Genomic DNA, 21,828 nt, shown 5'->3' on the forward strand with positions numbered 1-21,828 from the left:
CTGTTGTAATTAGCTAAACAATTGGAGTTGGTGTGACTGGTACTTTTTTGCTTATCGACGGTGCAATGGAGGCTCATTCGATGACTTCTTCTGTCTTTTAAAATGTGGTTACCCTTAGATGGGATATGTTATTTCAAAAGTTTATTTTTTCTTTCATAAGTCTAATATCCAGTATATAAGAGGTTAGGTTTCTACTCATGCGTCCCGGGTTTGACACTCCCACGAACATTTCCTAAATAATTGTAATAATTTCGAATTCTCTCCCATCCCTTTAATAGTAGTAATTTTTTTTTTTTATCAAAAAATAAGCATTGTATCCATACCACACTTTATCAATGTATTTTATATGAAAAATGTTAGGGACATTTTTATATTATCATTGTGTACAACATAATGTCGCAAGTAATGTGTCCATACCGCGCGTGTTATTTGATGAACTTAATTATCTTATTGAATATTGCTTTTGAATATCACTTTGCCACAATTAATAACTAATATAATAATACAAATCTATGATCTCTTTCACATTACTTTGTTTTATATAATCAACATAAACTGCTTTAAATATTACATGACCCCTTATTAATTATTATAGGACTATACTTGGTCACAGAAGAGGATCCTCTCCGGATCCTCCTAGGAATCCTCACATCTTAGCCGTTCATCGTACATCGTGCGGCTAATTTTTGTCAGATACTATTTGTGTTTAATTTTAAATAAAAAAGTCAAATAATTTCTTATTGCACGATACACAATGAATGACTAAGATGTGAGGATCCTCACAAAGTGAATTTGAAACCATATTACAACATCAATTACCAAAATTGAAATTTTATTCAAACCCATATAACTTTTCTCTACTCACAGCTTACTCTCTACACCCATATCATTTTTAATTAAACTATTAATATCTCTTTAAACCCAAATTTACTACCTAAACTACCTTTGCAAACCAAATTCAATATGAAAATTTATCTTTACACCCATTGTATTTCACATTAGAAGATTCCCGGACCAGTCTCATGAAGATCCATGTTAATTAAATCTATTAATCTAATTAAACACAGTGCCATGAGACTATGAGAGTCAAACTAAATTAACTAAACCCTAGCTAGTTTAACAAATGCACAAATGTTTTGCAGGCCGACTTGTAGTAATGGGAATAATAGCTAGCAAGGCATTCAAGGAGTTAGAAACTGAGAAATGGAAACTCTTTCAGAATATCATCAATTATAAACACTCAACAGTGTGCAAACAAAATCTTACAAACAAAATAAAACGAAGTGCAATAATTATGATGCTCTCACATGTTTGCAGTGCGTCTAGACAACAAGACTACAAATTAGATGTTAATTGAAGAAAAGAACTTTAATTACTTAATTAAAAGGGATAATTAAAAGTGAAGAAAAACACTTGATTCAGAACTACTGGTAGCCAAAAATTCAGAACAAGCTAGGTATGTGTGGATTTACTTGGGTTGATGTAGCTAAATTATCGGACCGAAACGCTTGATTCCCCTTGAGCCAAAGAGTTGGATAACCCTTTTGTCAGAGAAACCCTACTCTTGCAATAAGTAGGGTTTTGATCTCATTTATAAGAGGTAGCAGTACTAGTGAAAGCATATGCCAACCCTCTCACTCCTCCTCCTCCACCTTTTCTTGCCGTTGATCTTGATTAGCTGTTGCTTGTTGTTTTGGCAGCAATAGTAGCAGCAGAAGTAGAACTAGGTTTCCTACGGGTGATGAGTAGTGTTGGAGATATGGTGGTGGTAGGGTTGGTGGATGATGGTGGTTGTAGTCATGATGACGATAATAAAGTTAGAGGATCTAAAACTGCAAAATCACTATTTATCCATAAAAAGGGCCTTTTTTTCTTTCTATGAATGCGTATTATGATTTTTGCCACGATAGAACGTCAAAGAAAGATTACATGATGGTTAATATTTGATTATTGAGTGTGAGTTTATTGATAAAGACATTTCACATTTAAAATTTAAGTTGAGTGTAAAAAGAGATTAAATGAGTTCAAATAAAAATTTAGTTACCAAAAATGCTGATCTCACATGTGAATTCCTGCATCAAATTACTTGTTTTGCATCACACGCGAGAGAAAGAGGGTAGACAATATTACCATGCCAATAAAAACTTAAGATCAATTCATACGCAAAATGCAACTCATGTTTCATCTCAAACAATCAAGTGAAGGTTGCCTCATGCTCCTAAACTCAAAATTAATTTTGTTAGCTCTGCTGTGGGTTCACAAGCTGCAACTAGTTTTGTCATAAGTAGTGATTCTATGGTTCACCTATTGTGGCTGGTGCTCGCAATCTTGGAGAAAGTATCATTTTTGTTGCTGAAGCTCTTGCTCTTCATGATACTTTTTGATTTGCAAAGGTTAAGGGTTTCAAGGAGATGCGTCTTGAAGAAGATTCTAAGCTTATCATTGATGCCATTTTAGTCAAGTGTAGTACACCTACATTGGCGATTGAGGACAATCATTGATGACATCAGATTTCTGACCAATTCTTTTTCTTTTATTTCTTAGGCTCATGTCTTTTGTAAGGCGAATTTCTTGCCGATGTAGTTACTAATGTTGGTCACTTGATATAGCAGACATATATTTGAGACCGGTCCTTACCAGCTACTACTAGAAGTTTTTTTTTGTTTGATTGTACTGAAAATGGTTGTATTAGAGGTTTCCCTTTTTTTTCTTTTTTTTTTTTTTTTTTTTTGGTAATTAAAATTTAAAAAAATTACTTTTATAAAATATATATATATATATATATATATTTCGATACATATATTAAAAGTTATTTTAGAATAACATTGGGTAAGAAAATAATATTTTAATTTCCAACCGATAAAATTTTTGCTTGCCATTTCGACAGTGACAGCTCAGCAGAAAACAAAAACAGTCGCAGTAACTCCATTAGAAGTTGACTTCTTACCAGAAAAGTGTTGAACAACGGAGAGCCATGGCATCCAGCAGCAGCAGCAGCAATCAGCTACCTGCTGCTTCAAAGCTCCTCCTCTATTCCTACTGGCAAAGCTCCTGCTCTTGGCGCGTCCGCTTCGCTCTCAATCTTAAAGGTTTTTAAAAAGGATTACTTTTAGTGTAAATTTTGCATTTTTTGTGCTCCTGAATGTTTTATGATTCATTGGAATTTAATGTCACTCGATTTCAATTTGTGTAAAATTTTGGTTGAATTAAAAATTCGAACTTTTTTTTAGCAGCGTTGGTGTGTTAAATAGTTAGGTGTTAGGGGGTGGGAAATCGGTAGGACCGAACCCATAGCGAGTTGCATTATTGCTTTCCGTAAAGCGCCATATGCTAAAAATTCGAACTTTGTCTGGGATTCGGCTGTGTTTCCGGAGTAATTGGATTAGTATACGAATTTCAATAATATTTCTGGTTGATGGTTATTTTGATTCATGAATCAATTACCAAATGTGTGGTGCAATTTATTAGGGTTGGATTTTACTTGGTTTTGATTTGTTGTTAGTTCAATTGAATGTGTAGGACTTGCGTTCGAGTACAAACCGGTGAACCTACCAGCTGGAGAGCAATTCAGTCCAGGTGAGTTTGAAGAGATATTATGCTCACTACAAGTCGCATTCTCTTGCCAAACAATCCGTTGTCAAATTGTTAGTGTTACTATAAAACTATCAATGCTTGCGTTGGTGGATACTGGATACTTATCGAATGTGTGCTACAAATTCACTGCCAGGCAATGTCATATGCCGGAGATAACCCATTTAATAATGATGCCTATGTTTGCAAGATTTAAATAATTAAGCCTTGTTTTTTGTGCTTGAGTTGCAGAGTTTAAGCGGTTGAATCCTCTTCATTTTGTTCCCGTGTTGGTCGATGGGGATACGGTGGTTTCAGACTCCTTTGCGATATTGCTGGTTAGTGTAATTTGTTGGGAAATGGATCATCTGTTTACAGTTTTTGAAGGTTTTACTTGTGCCTCTAAGTGTTCTGTTATTTGGGTACAATGTGTTCTTGTGATGCTCGATTAGTATTTAGAGGATAAGTATCCTCAGAGACCGTTATTGCCAGCTGATCCTCGGCTAAGAGCTCTTAATCTCCAGGTATGTTTGTACTAAATGTGAAGTCCATATCAAATTTAAATAATTTGGTTTTAGAATATTCTGCACCTGAAGTTGACTAGCCTAGTTTATAATGATAGTTGGTCTTTACACCGTGCACAAATCTAAGCTGTTGATCCAGGATTTGAAGAAATAACAACATATGTTGCTGCCACGTAAAGGAGTTTATGATGTTATGTCCTAGGCTGAAGAATTTTCTAATTTTAGATGCCCTTGAAGGCTTTCAGTAACGCTAATCAAGTAGCTATGAGTGGGCTCAGAAAAATAGTATTTCAAAGTGTTAAAAGACCTTATCTTTTTGTTTTTTGTTTGCAAATTATTCTCTGCTTGTCCCTTTTATATTCTTCAATTAAACCATGTCGTGACGTGAACTGATGTAAGTTGCGTATCTTGTTCAAATAATGAGAGAGGTGAAGTCTTTGTTGAAGTTAAGAATGACTTCGTCATGGACTTATTGTTTTTTCTAATTTGCCAATTAGTGAATATTGTCACAGGCCGCAAGCATTATTAGCTCTAGTATTCAGCCACTTCACATGCTATCAGTACTGGTACATTCTGTTTCTTTATACCTTATCTGAAGAACGAAATTTGGCTTTACATTCATAGCTATGTAGACCTTGATTTGTTTTAATATGTATTTATCATGTACCATTTGTTTCTGTAGAAGTATCTTACGGAGAAGTCTGGTCCTGAAGAGTCCCTGTCTTGGGCTCAATCGAATATAGATAAAGGTTTCTTCGGTGAGTGAATTTCTGAATGCTCATGTTCAGTTTTTAAGCATAAACTCTCTGCATTGTGGATGCTTATTAGGAGAACCTGTTACCGCTATGTGGGGTCTGGTCGTTATGTTGTAGCCTTGTTATTGTAATGTATTCCATATATACTTTTCTGTGGTCTATGCATGAGAAGGCTTATACTTGTAAGTTCCTGTGATCTGTAAGAGTGATGTATGATAGCAACTGCTATGAATGGCCGCTTGCAGATTGGCAGTTCATCTGTCATTATGTTTTCCATGTGCAAATTATGGACTAAAGAGAGATCAAAAGAATTGACATGAAAAATTGCTTATGATTGTGTCGGTCAAGTATAAAATGGATCACTAGATTTGGGTTCTGCTTGACTTTATTAGTTACATCACTTATATGGGAGACCTTGCCAGGCTGATTTATGTCTGGAAGTGTTAAGTCATAAACTATGTACTAAAGCTTTACATATATCTATGTAAATGTATCGTAATTGTTGAGAGTGAATCCAGATCGGGGAATTAAGGTTGCATGTGAAGGAGTTGTGCTACTGTCCATATTTCTAATTGGTTTTAGTGGGACTTCAACTACCTTCATTAATATCTCGTTACGTGCAACTACAAAAGATTTCTATTCATTGATGTTATTTCTTTTCTCATATGTAGCTCTCGAGACATTGCTGAAGGATTTTGATAGCAGATACGCCACAGGAGATGATGTGTATATGGTCTCTTTTCTGAACGCTGTGTGATTGTTATTTACATTTCGTTAACTGCAATCTTATCTTAATTCTTTTAATTTGAACAAATCTGAACTAGCAAACTGCTTCTAACCCAATACATTGTTGGAGAACATCAATAGTGTCAATTTGATATCTCCACGATGCTTGGATGTCTATGTACATGGAGTTGAAGAGACTTTAGCCTTTGCTTTTTGCTTTCTTTTCCTCTTTTTATACAGAATTGTTATCGTTCAATTGAACTCGTTTTATCACCCATTTGACCTCTTTAGAGTATAACTAACCAATTAAAGGGGTTTAATTGCAGGCGGACGTGTTCTTAGCCCCACAGATCGCTGTAGTTACCACAAGGTTTAATATTAACATGGTAAACTCTTTCCACTTTTTTATTTGCCAACTTTATTTTGTAGGTTTGAGTACCAGTAGTTTCACTCCGCTCTTTGTACGTTGAGAGTTGTATGTGTGTGTGCGTGTGTGTATGTCTCTGCTGTGTGTAAACTTATGGGGGCACTTTCTTTCTTTTAGGGCAACTCTTAACTGTTTATATAGTTATTCCCTCCTCTAAAAGAATCGTTCAGTAACGCGTGGATGTCTTAGTTTTTTAGAAAAAGGTTATATATTGGTTTTCTTTCGCATCACTTTCTTCAGTATCAGCCAACATTTTACTTATTTGGGTCCTTAATGTTTGCTACATTCTTTTTTGGTGTAGTCCAAGTTCCCTACTTTAAGTAGACTGTATGAATCATACAAGATTTTACCAGAATTCGAAGCTTCATTACCAGAAATGCAACCTGATGCTGTGCATTAAGTCTGCAATTTTGCCGCCATATTACTTGAAACAGTTCGGTATTTTCTTGCTTTATGTATACTGGCATCTGTGTTATTGTATCTATATAAGGTCAAATTTGAAACATCGGTTGCTTCTTTGTAAGAGAACATCACTCAAATTCTTTGTATAATCAGATGCATTGGTATCGAACAGAAAGAACGTAAATATCTATTTCCGAAATCAAACAAAATATCTAAAAGTACAAACAAATTCAGCCATGCCAATCTTTACTACAACTTCATTCTCTCTAAATCCTGTATTCTAGCTTGTCACCCTTGCAAAGTGGGTTTTGCTTGGCCAAAACGTCTCGTCCAGCCATCTTGAAATCTACATGGCAACAGTGTTTTTCTGGGTAGCGATGCGTCCCGCAGAACACACCACCACACCGGCAGCTAAAGCCGAGCACTCCAACCTTTCTGTTGCAGCTTTCGCACCTATTTTTCACACAGGTTGATCCACTACTACTCTTGGAGCAACCAGCAACGGCGACAGAGGGAGAAACTGAGTTTGATGCTTTCAAAGAAGGCAAGGGATTTATTCGCCCAGCGACGGAACCCCTATCAAGGTTATTCATTAAAGCCACCATGGCGGACTCTGCCCTCATATTCTCTCGGGACTCTTGTTGCAGGTAATCTCTGTAGCATCTCGAGCACAGGTTCTTGGTCTCCACAGAGCCATAGAAATCGCAACCGTTTGCGCAGCAGAGACGCTCTGTCATCTTGTTTTGCGACTCCATATCGATGCCTTATTGCTCCTTCTCCTTGTTTTCTTGTTTTTCAAGTAACCGTGATTCTTCTTCTCTTCTTCTTCCGGCGATCGAACTCAAAAACCAAGCTTCTTCCTGGGTAAATTCAGCAGCACAATTTCTTGAGTTTGTAATACAAAAGGCTTCTTCCTGGGTAAATTTAGCAGCACACTTTGTTGAGTTTGTAATACAAAAGCTTGTATGGCCTGTGCGATTTATATAATACAAGGGCGATGGTTCGCGTAGGATTTGTTGTGGGAATTCGTTTCCAAAATTGAGTAGGATTACTTCGTAAGACTTTTTCTGCCATTATTTATTATTTATTGTTTTAGAAACTTTTGGATTTTAGTCATGATGTATTTCATTTCCCAACAGTGGAAGGAGTCCAAGAAGTTCGAATTAATTCCTCTTCCGGCAATCTTTTGGATAAGTATTGATCAATGGATATTTTGCTTTACTTCCGAAGGAGAATTCCAACAAAAAGAATCAAAGTAATAACTTTATAAAATTAAGATGCTATAGGTTGGCTGTAGAGAATAGAGAAGCAAAAATAAATAAGAATTGTAATAAGTGTACAAATGATATGTTTTCTGTTGATTTTTATTGTAATAACAGTTAAATGTTTTATATACATCTTACACACACACATATACAATAAACTAAAGACACATGTAATAAACTAAAGCTGGCGTGCTTGCTGCCCATGCTGCAACACGTCAGAGCAGATCATGTCTGCTGTCAGGAATATTGCAGTTGTGCAGTTGATGGAGCAGCAGAGCACATGATGTCTGCTGTCAGGAATATTGCAGTTGTGCAGTTGATGGAGCAGCAGTTGATGGAGCAGCAGTTGATGGAGCAGATCATGTTTGCTGTCAGGATGGAGCAGATTCCTTAACACGCCCCCGCAAGACGGTGGCACCATCGGAGACACCGATCTTGGAACGAAGGAGATGGAAACGTGGACGTGGCAAGGATTTGGTTAGAGCGTCTGCAAGCTGATCAGTAGTGGAGACATGAGAGACTTGAAGAAGACCACGAGTGACACGATCCCGTACAAACTGAAAATCAATATCGATATGCTTCATACGGGAATGGAGAACCGGATTAGCACAATAGAACATGGCTCCAATGTTATCACAAGAAACAGCCGGTGTTGTGGGGAGAGAAATGCCAAGTTCACGCAGTAAGGACTGAATCCATATAAGTTCAGCAGTGGTGGCAGCAATGGCCCGATATTCGGCTTCGGTAGAGGAGCGAGAGACAGACCGCTGCTTGCGGGAGCTCCAAGAGATGAGATTGCCACCAAGATAGACAACATAGCCAGTCGTAGATTTGCGATCATCACGATCACCAGCCCAGTCAGCATCGGAAAAGGCATAGAGACGATGAGAGGGGCGATGACAAAGATGAAGGCCAAAGGAAAGGGTACCCTTCAAGTAGCGGAGAAGACGCTTGAGTGCCTGCCAGTGAGTCTCGGAAGGAGAATGCATGAATTGAGAGAGCTTATTGACTGTGAAGGAGATGTCAGGGCGTGTAAGACTGAGGTATTGAAGTCCACCAACAAGACGACGGTAGGGAGTGGGATCCGTTGGGGAGGAGCCATCATGGAGCATGAGTGAGTGAGTGGTGGAGAGAGGTGTACTGACAGCCTTTGCACCATCCATCTTGGCATTGACAAGAAGATCATGAATGTACTTGTGCTGAGAGAGAAATAGGCCAGTGGCTGTGGGAAGGACTTCAACACCAAGAAAGTAATGTAAGGAGCCCAGGTCTTTGACGGAGAACCGAGTTGCCAACAGGTGAATGAACTTTGCTATAAGTGAGAAATCGTTTCCTGTAATAAGAAGATCATCAACATAAACCAAAAAATAAATTACAGCAGTCCCTTTATTCAAGAGAAAGAGTGAGGCATCAGAGATGGCATTGACAAAGCCATGGGAGAGCAGAAATGAGTGTAATTCCTTGTACCATGCCCGGGGAGCCTGTTTGAGGCCATAGAGGGCTTTCCTCAATTTACACACATGAGATGGATGATTGGAGTCAACAAAACCAGGTGGTTGGACCATATAGACATTTTCACGGAGTGTGCCATGAAGGAAAGCATTGTTGACGTCCAACTGACGAATTGGCCACTTATGAGTCACGGCAAGATGCAAAACAATGCGTATGGTAGTAGGTTTGATCACCGGACTGAAAGTATCTGAAAAATCAACACCAGGACGTTGGTGAAAACCCTTGGCAACTAAGCGTGCCTTGTACCTGTCAATAGTGCCATCAGGATGCCGTTTGATACGAAACACCCACTTACAACCAATAAGATTTTGAGAGGGAAGGGAAGGAACGAGCTCCCATGTACCATTGCGAATTAACGCATTGAACTCATTGGACATTGCTTGTCGCCACAGGGGATCCTTGACAGCCTGAGAGACACATGTCGGTTCAACTGAAGAGAGAATGGGATGTTTAGTAGCAGTCATAGCATACCGAGGATTGGGTTTGTGGATACCGGCTTTGGCACGGGTGATCATGGAATGATTGGGGAGCATAGGAGGTACGGGGGGGTTGGGGGAGGTTGGGTTAGAGGATGGAAAGGTGACAACAGTCCTATGAGGGTTTCTAGTGTATGTACGAACGGAGTTGTTGGAGGGAGGTGGCTGGACGTGATCAGTTTGGGTTGGAGAATGTGGTGGGGTGAATATAGGTGCGATAGAGGTAGGGACCAATGCTTGGCGATTGGGTGACGGTAAGAGAGAAGGGATAGCATCAGCAATAGGGATCGGGGCAGCGGATGGTGACGGTTCTGAGACAGGGGCAGATTCTGAGGATGATGATGATGATGTGACGTGTGGTGGCAGCGAAGAGGAAACAACCGACTCAACAGGCCTGGTGGGTAAGTGGACAGGAACATGAGTAACTGGAGAAAGAGAAGAGACCCAAGTGTGAGAGTTATCAACCGTGACATGGGGAGTGGAGGAAGGGAGGTTAGCAAGAGGAAAAGTGGACTCATCGAATTGGACATGCCGAGAGATAAAAATTTTGTGGGAGGAAAGATCAAGACACTGAAACGCACTTTGATTAGATGAGTAACCAAGGAAGAGACATGGGCGGGAACGAGGGAGTAATTTATTGGAATTGTAAGGACGTAACCAAGGAAAACACAAGCACCCAAATGTACGAAGACGGGAGTAGTTGGGTTGTTCATCAAAGTTGAGTGAATGGGGAGAGATTATTAAGAATCGGAGTGGGCATACGGTTGATAAGATAGGTAGCTGTTTTAAAGGCATAAGACCAATAGGTGAGAGGTAAAGAAGCTTGATGAAGAAGTGTGAGACCAGTTTCAACAATATGACGATGTCGTCGTTCGGCGACTCCATTGTGTTGAGGAGTGTGAGGTGGTGTAAGAAGATGGGTGATACCATTGGATGAGAGAAAATGTTGGAGTTTGATAAATTCGCCCCCACCATCAGTGTATAACCTAGTGATTTTTCTTTTGAAGTAATTTTCAACTAGTGCTTTGAAGGTGACAAAAGTGGAAAACACATCAGATTTCTTTTTGAGAGGGTAGAGCCATATATATTTTGTAAAGTGATCAACAAAGATAACATAGTAAGAAAAACCATCAATTGAAGAGTATGGAGCAGGGCCCCAAACATCACTATAAACGAGGTCTAATGCACCATGACTGGTGAGAGACGAAGTTCCAAACGGGAGACGATGGCTTTTATTACATAGACATGAATGACAAACAGACTTGAACAGCTTGGAAGACACATTAATGGAAGACATACGAAGGACTTGTTGGAGAGTTTGATGGCTGGGGTGACCAAGACGACGATGCCAGAGGTTGGGAGAGACCACCACACCCACCATAGCTTGTGGTTGATGAAATGATTTAGGAGACCACTCGTACACATCATCCTTATTCGGGCCTTGAAGAAGAACCGCCCCCGTGCTCAGATCCTTGACATGAAAGAAATCAGGAAAAAGTTCAATAGAGGTATTATTTTGTTTATTAAATTTAGAGATAGAAATAATGTCTTTTTTTATAGAAGGAACACATAGAACGTTTGATAAGCTGAAAGATTGGGAGGATGAGGAGGGTAAAGTGGTTGAACCGACATGTGTGATACCCAAACCTGAACCATTACCAATAATTATTTCATCAGGACCATCATATATGGCTGCACCAGAGAGAGTGTTGACATTAGAGGTAACATGGTGAGAGGCACCAGAATCAAGTAACCATGTTGGAGAAGAGGTGGACCGGCCATGGGTGGTAGGATTGGCCACGAGCGGACTGGAAGGTCCAGATTGGAGTTGAGGGCAGCGTTTGGCACTATGACCTTGAGTGCCACACCATTGACAGAAACCACGATAACCTGTGTTGTTCATGTTGGTAGAGCGGCGACCATTGTCGGTGAAGGATTGTTGGATGGACTTGTAGGAACCACGAGAATTGGTGGCAGTGGAAGAAGTGTGGGGGTGCTCAAGGGAACTACGAGAATGATTGCGAGGGAGAAAGGACCCACGGTTGGAGTTGGAGTTGTGAGAGCGGAAGCCACGATTTGAGGTGTGGAAGCGAGATGTCTGAGTGACATTGGCAGTGATCACTGGGGGTAGAACAATGGTATCATCACGCTTGAGAGCAGCTTCATGTTCAACCAGTTTGTCATGCAAGTTTTCAAAAGAGATTGAGGTGTCGCGGGAGCGAACTACCGCAGCAATTTCCTTGAAGTCCGAGCCAACACCATTAAGAATGTAGAGGAGGAGATCATCATCAGAGAGGGGGACATCAATGATGGCAAGCTCGTCTGCAATAATGCGGACTTCTTGTAGATACTCAGAGACAGGCTTGTTCTCACGACGCAGGAGAGTAAGGCGTTCTTTGAGACCAAGAACGCGGGCACGGGCTTTGCTAGCAAAGAGATGAAGAAGCTTGTCCCAAGCTTCCTTGGATGTCTTGGCAGAGGCAATAAGGGAGATGACCTGCGGGGAGACAGAAGCAAGAATCGCATGAAGGAGGAGTTGATCTTGCCGAATCCAAAAGGTGCGAAGCGCGGTTTGAGTGGTTGATGGGCAGAGATGAGAACCATCCACATAACCCATGAGATCATAGCCATAAAGAAGGGCGTTGAACTGAGCACGCCAGGATGGGTAATTGGTGGGTGTGAGTTTCACAGGTAATTGGGCTGTAGCGTTTATGGTGATCAAGGTGGGAGTAGTGGAGTTGAGGTCTGGTAGAGGGTTGGTTGTAGTGGCGTCAGTGGCCATGGATGAAGACAGGGAGGAGATGGATCAGAAAAAAAAATTGCTCGTTGGAGTTTTTGGGCTCGTGATACCATGTACAAATGATATGTTTTCTGTTGATTTTTATTGTAATAACAGTTAAATGTTTTATATACATCTTACACACACACATATACAATAAACTAAAGACACATGTAATAAACTAAAGCTGGCGTGCTTGCTGCCCATGCTGCAACACGTCAGAGCAGATCATGTCTGCTGTCAGGAATATTGCAGTTGTGCAGTTGATGGAGCAGCAGAGCACATGATGTCTGCTGTCAGGAATATTGCAGTTGTGCAGTTGATGGAGCAGCAGTTGATGGAGCAGCAGTTGATGGAGCAGATCATGTCTGCTGTCAGGATGGAGCAGATTCCTTAACAATAAGTAGATTATCTTTGTGCAAGTGGCTCTCTACCACAACGGTAGAGAGGAGTGTTGTATTTGCATTACAACATGAGTTCGAACCTCGTTAGCTTACTAATTTAACAAGTCTATCGTTTGACAAAAAAAAAAAAAGATTTAACTTTGTGGATATGCTTTATTATTCATTGACCTTTTTTTTATCACAAAGACAACTTTCATTATAATAAAAAACTAGTACAAGGTCCAAAAAGAACTGGGTAAACAACTACAGAGAAAGTAAAAGGCCCAAAAACCAAACAATAAAAAACCCTAATCTCTAGCAGCAAAGACCGCATTGCCGTCGTTGTCACATCTTCGAAGGAGGCCAAACTTAGAACCAAGAAAGTAGACACCAGATTTGACCTAAGATTAACAAAATGGATCATTTATGTCAATTTCCCAAAAAACAAAATGGATCATTTATGTCAATTTCCCAAAAAATAAAAACTAACATACCAATTCGAACATAAAATGAAACTTAACAATATGCTTCGAAATGCCACGTCAGCATTAATTAAGAAAAATAAAAATACCCATTAGAGATTCAATTTAAATGTGGCTCAATCAAGATAAGGGTTTGGTATACCCTTATCTGTGAAAGGTGGAACGTTTACGAAGGTTGGTTTCGGGTGGGGTGGGGGAGAATACACTCTACTTTTAAAAATCAGAATTGGACCTCGATTAGCCACTCCTTTGGAGGCTCAATAGTCTTCATCACGATTGCGATAACCCACTCGAGTTTCAAAAAAGGAGTTTGTATAGGGTGAATAGATTTTGGCTTTTACAATCAGCCAAAAAGTAAGTTCAAATTTGAAATTTTGAGGAAATTTTGAATTTATTCTAAATCCCTTAATAAAATGTAGAGTTTTGCAGTTGCAGGAGAAGAACGTGAAAGTCGACATCATATTCTACACTCTTTCTAGAATACACTCTATCTTTTTATGACCAACTGTTAGGAGTTCGTAGAAATATAGTGTTTAGACAAACTTTTTCTGATTGTGACTTGTATGAGAGAGGCAACTAAAAAGATGATAAGTGTAGATCAAGATCATGTCCGGAAAGAGTATGTAAATATATGATAAATTTGTTGTTTTTCTTTTATGTGTGTGATTTTCTTTTAATTCTTCTTATACTTATGATTTACTTATTGATTTTTTATATTTTGATTGGTTGTTACATGGTGGTGCTAAAAGCTTTCGTTTGAAGGTCATTATAAATTGGGATGATATAGTGGTTTTTTGTGGGAATGATAGAGCCACGATTGAGGGTGCTAAAACAGATGTAGAAGTTGTTGAGATTATGATTGCTCCACATAATGAACCTAATGATATTGATTTGGTTGGTGATACACAAGGTTTAGAAGATATTGAAATTATTAATGAGATTTCCCTAATTCAACCAATGGTCAAAAGACTTAAAGCAAGAGAAAACTACCAAGTTTTGTTGATGTACCACATACAAGAAAACCAACCACCCCTAAAGACGTGATTGCAAATTCACTTGCCAAGATGGCTTCATCCTTTCAAGGCTCTATTGTGTAGACACAATGAAGCTTGATCCAACGAGGTATATGATAAAGTAAATGTAATACCAAATCTCAGTGAAGAAGAACAAATCAAAGCATGTGCTTGGTTGATCGAAAATGACAAGAAATTTCTCATGTTGAAGACAATCCCAATTGAGAAGAAAAGGATATGGTATTGTTGCTTACTTCACGAGGTGCACAAGATTGTTTTCATTATATTTCTCACTTTAGTGTTGTTTAGTAAGATATTAGTTAGAATAAAAGTCTTTAATGTCATGAAAGTTTGTTGACATTTGCAAGTGATAGGACATATTTATGCTACTTAGTTGTGTTGTTTCCTTGCATTTAGTTAGCTAATTACTACTTATTATAGAGTTTTAAGCTATTTTCGTGTGTTTGTAGGTCCTAATGGCAAAGTTGGCAAGAAAAGGCAATTTTGAGCCTTTTAGAGCAGTTTTGGGCTTATTATGGATAGCTTGTATATGGAGCAAGGTGGATGGACGAATTTGGAGTCAAAAGAGGCTAGCAACATGCTACATATCAAAAGAGACAAGTTCAAGACAAAGAAGATAAGGAAAGAGCAAGAAATATGGAAACTTATCCTAACAACCTTATCTTATCCTAACCTAATCTTGTTCCACCTTAATTCTAGCTGCAAGTGGACCTAAATACATGATTTCTAAAAGCCTTATCTGATCCTAAAAGAGTGCCGCACCCTTCCCCCTTTTATTTCTTCTAGAAGACCCAAAATCAGCCACAAAACACATAGTTTCTAGAAGGCCTAATTTTTGGCGAATTTCCCAAACCTTTTTCCTCTTGGATTCTGATTTGAATTGGCCCTTTTCCTCTTGGATTTGGATTGTATAAGTCCATATCAGAAATTAATTGGGCTATGAATTATTTCCCAAGCCTTGCCGCACCCTAGGAACCCCAATCCTTTGTTTCTGCTAAGTCTAACCCTAATTCTGATTTCCTAGGGTTTTGCCGTGCACTATATATATATATATATATATATATATATATATATATATATATCTCAATTGTGCCGCACCCCCATACACACCCTATGCATCCATTCATTCTTCCATTCATTGATTCAACCACACCACACACCATACATTCAGAAATAAGCTTTGCCGCAACCTTGGGAGAAGAAGGAGTGTGCCGTGGATTCCATAGGAGAAAGAGGACCTTGTGCCGCAAGCAATTTGCATCCATTGGAGACTTTCAAAGTTCTTTCTTCCCTCGTTTCGTTTCCATGTTTATTTTAAATTGCTTTTCAATTGTTATGAACATGTGTAAATAAGTTTTTCTTAGTTAGAGGTGAATTCAAAGCCATGGACATATGTTTTATATGATTTGATTTCCTCCAGTTTTTGTTTCTTGAGTTGTGAATGCAATTTACTTAACTGATTTATTGAGAACTTGTTCTTGTGTGTTGATTAAGGATGCATACTTAGTTTTCATGCATGAATTTGATGCTAGAGTATAAAGGAATTTCACCTAATCGTTATGAACTTATATTCACAAGTAGTAAAAATCACAAGTCATAATTGTGTTAAGTAAATTCTAGGCAAGAGTATTATGCAGTTCATAGTTACGAATGTCTAGCTAGTCAATGCTTATGATTTTCAAAAAGCTTAATGATCTTTGATTGTATCTCTATTATGTTGTTCATGTAGGGAACTTGATAAGAATAATTTGGTTGTCGATGCGTATTCCATCCAATTCAATGAAACTAGGAAAATCTGAAATTTAATTTGTGCTTCTCACAATTAATTTGGGGCATTGTCATTCATGGTTTAAAGAGATAATAACTGGAAATCAATTTGTGTTTCATATGTGCATGTGTGGAGAAGGACCCTCTAACTAGCCTTTTACCCATTCAATTCACCTAATTTAGTGTCTAATCTATTTAGTTTTGCAATCAGCCTAATTTAATTAATTTCATCCAAATCAATTCCCCCTTTCATTAAGTGTGTTAGATTAGTTAGAAAAGTGTTTGAATCTGTCCAATTTAGTGTTTTGAGTCTAAGTTAGTTAAAATTCGTCCAAATAACTTGTTAGGTCTAGAATTGAGTCTTTTTGATTGTTTGTTGTTGTTTTGAGTGTTTTAAGTTAGTTTTGAGTCTATAGAGTCTAGTTTAGTGTTTTTGAGTCTTATTTGAGTTGATTAGCATCCCTAGTTAATCCTCGGTTTAGAACGATCCCTATTTGCATATATACTACAATTGTCACAAATTGGGTTTAATTTGTGTGTCAAGTTAATTTTCACATCAGCAAGTGTGCTTTACTGGAATTTTTCTACTTCAATCAACTCTATCATACTATTGTAGTTGTACTTTTTGTAAAGTATTGCTTCGAGAAGTAGTTAATTGTTGGAAATTTTAGTATGTTCCTTTATGTACTAAGCATTGGCAGCCCCAATTTTTGGTTTGATGACTTTATCACTGATGCACTCATTGAGGATTGCACTAATTTGTATTTGGGTGTTTAAGATTGCAACGTTGTAGAAAAGGTAAACTGGATGTTGCATATAACTAATTTAACGTTTTTCTTTTTTAAATTTGTAGTCTTCTATAGAATACAAATTATAGCGAATATCTAAACAATGAAATTTGTAATTCTTTTTATTTTGTAATTTCTATGTATCCAACATCTAAACAATGAAATTTCAATTAATGAATTTTAATTACTATAAATTTTAATTCCTGTCATTTAGATTTTTTTGGAAATTTAGAAATTCTCTATCCAAACATAGTGTTAGTGTAGAACTTTCTTCATTTATTATTTCTCTTACCTTTACTTATTTAATGTGGTTTTAATCTAATACATTTGGTTTTTTTTTTTTTTTTCCTATTTCAGGCCAACTTCGAGATCAACATGGTGGATTCGGGGATTGCCGAGTACATAAACCTTGCGTGGAGGGAGCATCATAAGGAGTGGAAGTACGAGTTGCATTGCTACTACAAGACTTGTGAGTCTCCTGATGCAGCTCCTACCGATCCACTTATGGAGATTCGAGAGAGCATAGGCGAGTGGTTGTGGCTGTGCAGTCATCATTTTAGTTCAATTGTTTTGTTTTTTTATTTTTTATTTTTTATTTTTTTTTATTTTTTTATTCGAGTTTAATTATTATTATTATTTTAATTAACAACATAAGTTGGTGGAAAATAAAGGTAACTAGGAGAAGAAGCGGTATGTTCATCACTCTAGTTCCTAACCCCTATCTTATTGGGTCAAGGAATGGCGGGTGAGTCGTTCGCATCTCTTGCAAGTGGAGGTTTGGAGGGATACACATGCAATTACGGCAACCAGGTCGCGGACGACATTTATGTAAGTGTTTTATTCTACGTTTTAAATTTAAATTTCATTGCAATAAAAAAAGTTTGAATGAACGTGCCAATGGAGGAGTTGACACCTAATTCAGAGGTGTCTCTACAGTTGCTGGTGGACAAGGTTGGGCGATGGAAAGGCGAAGAAGTCAGCGTCCCAGGAGCAGGTCGGGTTCGGGATGTCATGGGATCTTTTTCTTCACCTAGCTCTCATCCTTCAACCAATACATCTTCCAGACTGCAATAGGTGGAGATCGGAGCTAGCACGTCAAAGAAGAGAAGCTGACGCCAAAAAGAAGGAGTGCACCTGCAAGAAGAAGCTACTTGCGAGCGAGAAGCTCTACTCTAGCTCAACGAAGTACATTACTGTGCTAGCACACCAAAGAGAAGACTCTGGGAAGCTTCATGTGCCATTCGCCCAACAACCTTAGCAGGCACTCGAAAAGTTTAGGTTAATTTGTTTTGTTTTGTTTTTCTTTTTTGTTTTTTTACATAATTGTACGACAAATTTATTTTAAATATAATTAAATAATTTTTTACATTAAAGTTGTCATTAATTTTAGATTTTTAAGTTAATGTAATTAGAATTAAATAGATTATTTTCACATTACATATTATTTTAAAACCAGATATTTAAAAAAATAAAAAAAATTTAGCCCGATGAATTTATTCGTTGAACAAATTTTTATTTTATATTATTTTTTTGGTTTTAAATTGTTACCCTACGAAAACTTCGTTGGGTCAAGGTTCTAATAGTATTTAAGTTGGTGTGGGGTGAGGAAAAGGCGTCGTCATAAGATATTTTCATTTGGTCAAGTTTTTAATAGTATTCAAGATGATCAACGCATCTTTACCTAGCGATTTATTTCGTCGGACAAAACTGAATTTGCCCGACAATTAACTTCTTTTCATCAGGTAAGCCTTCGAGGCTTTACTTCTTTTTTCCTTTTGAAGTTACGCTGACTTTCCGCTTTTCACAGTCTATCTTCACAAGTTGTCAACCAATCCATGTCCAAAACAAGATCACGCAAATCCATTTTCAAATGATACAGAATTTGTTTAATTTGAGATAAAGAGGGAAAGGCATGAAGCCTAGCAAAAGTTCGACACTTCAGGTAATTGCATATGGTTAAATTTCACAGATAAAGAAAAACAATGTGTCTTCGGGGTTGGTGCCGAAAGGGGAGGGTGTTGTACGGTTTGTGGTTATAGTTTTGTCTAGGGTTTCCTTCTTTCCTTTTATCTGCTGGTTTTTGTTAGTGTATATTGGATTTGTATGAGCTTATGAGGGTAAATTTTGTTGGATGCATGAATTCATATGTGTTTGAGGTGTAAACAGAAAAACTCATGACATTTTATCAAGAACAATCAGTAGCGTATATAGGACATATATGTCAAAAGTGACCAAGAAATCAACACGTAAAAGAAATATTGCAACTTCACAATTACAAACTCGTCAAGATTATGATGCAACTACGTACTTAGCCACGAAAGACCCACATTCAAAAGCATGAAAGTTATCACTCACACGTAGGCCTGGTAATTTCTTGCACGACCCATTAACTTATAGGAGCATATTTAGGTGACTTAGTTAGCTTGTTTTGTTATATTTAGTGAGTTAGTTTCTATTTATTATAGTGATTTAAGCTATTTTCATGTGTTTGTAGGTCCATATGGTTAAAGTAGCAAGAAAGTGCATTTTGGAGCACTTTTGGGCATTAAATAGATTGCATATGCTTGGAGCAAGATGGATGGACGAAATTGAAGTCCAAAGGAAGCTAGGTTTCTGCTAAGAAGATGGAAGAAATTAATTCAAGACTTGGAAGAAAAGGAATCAATCACAAAGAAGGAAACATGAGTCAAACTTCCTTGTTTTGACTTAGTCAATCCTAATCTTTTCCTACTTAATTCCCAGCTGCAAGGAGGGTTCCTAATTGATTTGGGACACTTGAATATAAGTTTTAGAAGCATTAATTCCAGCCAAAGAAAGTTGCTGCACTTCCCTTTCTTTTTTTTCCCTTCCTTGCCTTGCAAGGAATCACATTTCCTTTTCCTATTTCCTATTTTCTGTCCATGCCGCAACTTCCCTTCCTTTTTTCTCTTAGGATTCTGATTTGTTACCCTTTTCTTGGAGGATTTGGAGTCTTAAAACCTTCCCAAATTAATTAATTAAGGCCTTAACCTTTCTCTCATTATATAATATACTGTGCCGCACACATATAAAAGGGGATTCATCCTTCAGCCATCATTTTTCCTTTGGACAATCCTACAACCACACCACTCATTCTCCCCATTCATTCAGCCATCATCCACCCCCTACCACCATCCAACCTATCCATCCATCACCATAATTCATACCCAAACACCCTTGTGCCGCAGCAAAGAAGAAGAAAGAAGAGAGGAGAAGCCTTGGACGTTTTGGTCATTCAAGCTTGGATTGTTGGAGCGTTTCTAGGTGTAATCTATCTTAGTTTTAATGTTTAATTTATATTCTCTTTGTTTTGCTGTAAACATGAGGAGCTAAACTTGTTTTAACTAGAGGTGACTTTGAAACCATGATTATATTTGCGATATGAATTGATTAATTCCAGTTGTGATTTCATAAATTGTGAATGCAATTTACTTAACCGTTTGATTGAGAACTTATTCTTGTTTGTTGATTAAGGGTGCACACTTAGTTTGCATGCATGAATTTGATGCTAGAATATAAGGGAGTTTCACATAACGTTACAAACTTATATTCACAAGTAGTTAAGGTTGTTTTCACAATCATGTTAAGTAAATTCCTAGCATGAGTATCATGATGTCATAATTACGAATGCTTTGTCAATACTTATGATTTTCATAGAACGTAATGATCTTTGATTGTATCTCTATTATGATGTCATGTAGGGAACTTTTGAAGAATGCTTTGGGTTGTCAAATGATGTCATCCAATCCAATAACTAAAGGAAAATCTGAGGGTTAATTAGTGATGTCACGGTTAATCTGGGGTGTTGAGGTTCATGGTTTATTGAAAAAGTAACTGGAAATCAATTTGTGTTTGAATGTATCATGTGTGGAAAAGAATCCTCTGGCTAGTTAATCATCCATCCATTTACCCAAATTCGTCCAAACCTTGTTTAAGTCATTAAGTTACTTGTTTTTAATTTAAATTCGTCCAAAAACCCAATCCCCTTGTCTTTGTTGTGTCTAAATAATCTGTCCAAATTGTGTTTTTAAGTGTTTTGAATCAAAACCAATTCTATTTTCGTCCAAATTAAGTCCTAAAGTCTAGTTTGAGTCTATTTGATTGTTTTGTGTTGTTTTGAGTCTTTTGAGTTTGTTTTGAGTCATATAAGTTTAGTTAAGAGTCTTTGAGTTTGTTTAAGTGTTTTTAAGCATATTTTTGTATACTTGAGTCAGTTTTTATTAGATTAGCAATCCCTCCTAATCCTCAGCCTAGAACGATCCCCACTTACATCTTTACGACAATTGCCAATAAGAGAGTTTAATTTGAGTGCTATTATTTATCACATCATTAACCTGACATGAAAAAGAAAAAAAAAAAAAACAACATATTCTTCTTCAACCTATTAACATGTCATGTCATTATCACGTCATCCATTAAGAACCCGTTAACGAGTCGGATCGTTATTGCGTCAATCGTTGAAAACCCATTAAAATAACGAGTATGACATATAAACAACACAAACATGACTAGTTTGACAGGTTTTAGACATTAGGCTTGGCCATTTTTTGCAAGACTCGTTAACGCGACATGAAACAACACGAATACGTCATCCTGTTAACGAGTTGTGTCGTTATTGACCGGCTGTTAAGAACCTTTACGATAATGGGTTTGACACGATCTGTTAAGATAACAAGTATGACACAAAAATGACACAAACACGACTCGTTTGATAGGTTTAGACATAAGGCATGACAATTTTTTGCATGACGAGTTAACTCGACAAGAAACAACACAAAAAAGGAAAGAAAAAAAAAAGTTTTGGGCCAACCCGTTAGTGAGTCAAGCGTTATTCCAATCACCTGTTAAGAAGCCATTAAGATAATGGGTTTGACATGATACAATCTGATAAAATAGCAGGTATGACAGAAGAACAACACG

At 37.6% G+C, this 21,828-nt stretch overlaps 2 protein-coding genes across 2 annotated transcripts; one reads left to right on the forward strand and one right to left on the reverse strand.

The window, feature by feature from the left end:
- Positions 1-2,953: 2,953 nt before the first annotated feature.
- LOC137747212 (glutathione S-transferase zeta class-like) lies at positions 2,954-6,442 on the forward strand. The gene is made up of 9 exons (XM_068487279.1): positions 2,954-3,089; positions 3,520-3,576; positions 3,823-3,908; positions 4,023-4,094; positions 4,607-4,660; positions 4,777-4,852; positions 5,521-5,582; positions 5,902-5,961; positions 6,304-6,442. The coding sequence occupies exons 1-9, from the start codon at positions 2,975-2,977 to the stop codon at positions 6,400-6,402; spliced, it is 681 nt and encodes a 226-aa protein (XP_068343380.1). The 5' UTR covers positions 2,954-2,974; the 3' UTR covers positions 6,403-6,442.
- A 228-nt stretch (positions 6,443-6,670) lies between these two features.
- LOC137747213 (putative zinc finger A20 and AN1 domain-containing stress-associated protein 8) lies at positions 6,671-7,411 on the reverse strand. The gene has a single exon (XM_068487280.1). It carries the CDS (start codon positions 7,157-7,159, stop codon positions 6,671-6,673), a length of 489 nt encoding a protein of 162 aa, XP_068343381.1. The 5' UTR covers positions 7,160-7,411.
- Positions 7,412-21,828: the final 14,417 nt, after the last annotated feature.

Source organism: Pyrus communis, chromosome 10 (genome assembly GCF_963583255.1).
Source record: "Pyrus communis chromosome 10, drPyrComm1.1, whole genome shotgun sequence".
NCBI classification, from domain to species: Eukaryota; Viridiplantae; Streptophyta; class Magnoliopsida; order Rosales; family Rosaceae; genus Pyrus; species Pyrus communis.

Excerpts from the sequence above, each read along its gene's own strand:
- LOC137747212 (XM_068487279.1), top strand. The coding sequence starts at position 2,975 with ATGGCATCCAGCAGCAGCAGCAGCAATCAGCTACCTGCTGCTTCAAAG. Across the intron at positions 3,909-4,022 it reads ACTCCTTTGCGATATTGCTG|TATTTAGAGGATAAGTATCC; the intron begins GTTAGTGTAATT and ends ATGCTCGATTAG. Across the intron at positions 4,095-4,606 it reads TAAGAGCTCTTAATCTCCAG|GCCGCAAGCATTATTAGCTC; the intron begins GTATGTTTGTAC and ends ATATTGTCACAG.
- LOC137747213 (XM_068487280.1), bottom strand. The coding sequence starts at position 7,159 with ATGGAGTCGCAAAACAAGATGACAGAGCGTCTCTGCTGCGCAAACGGT.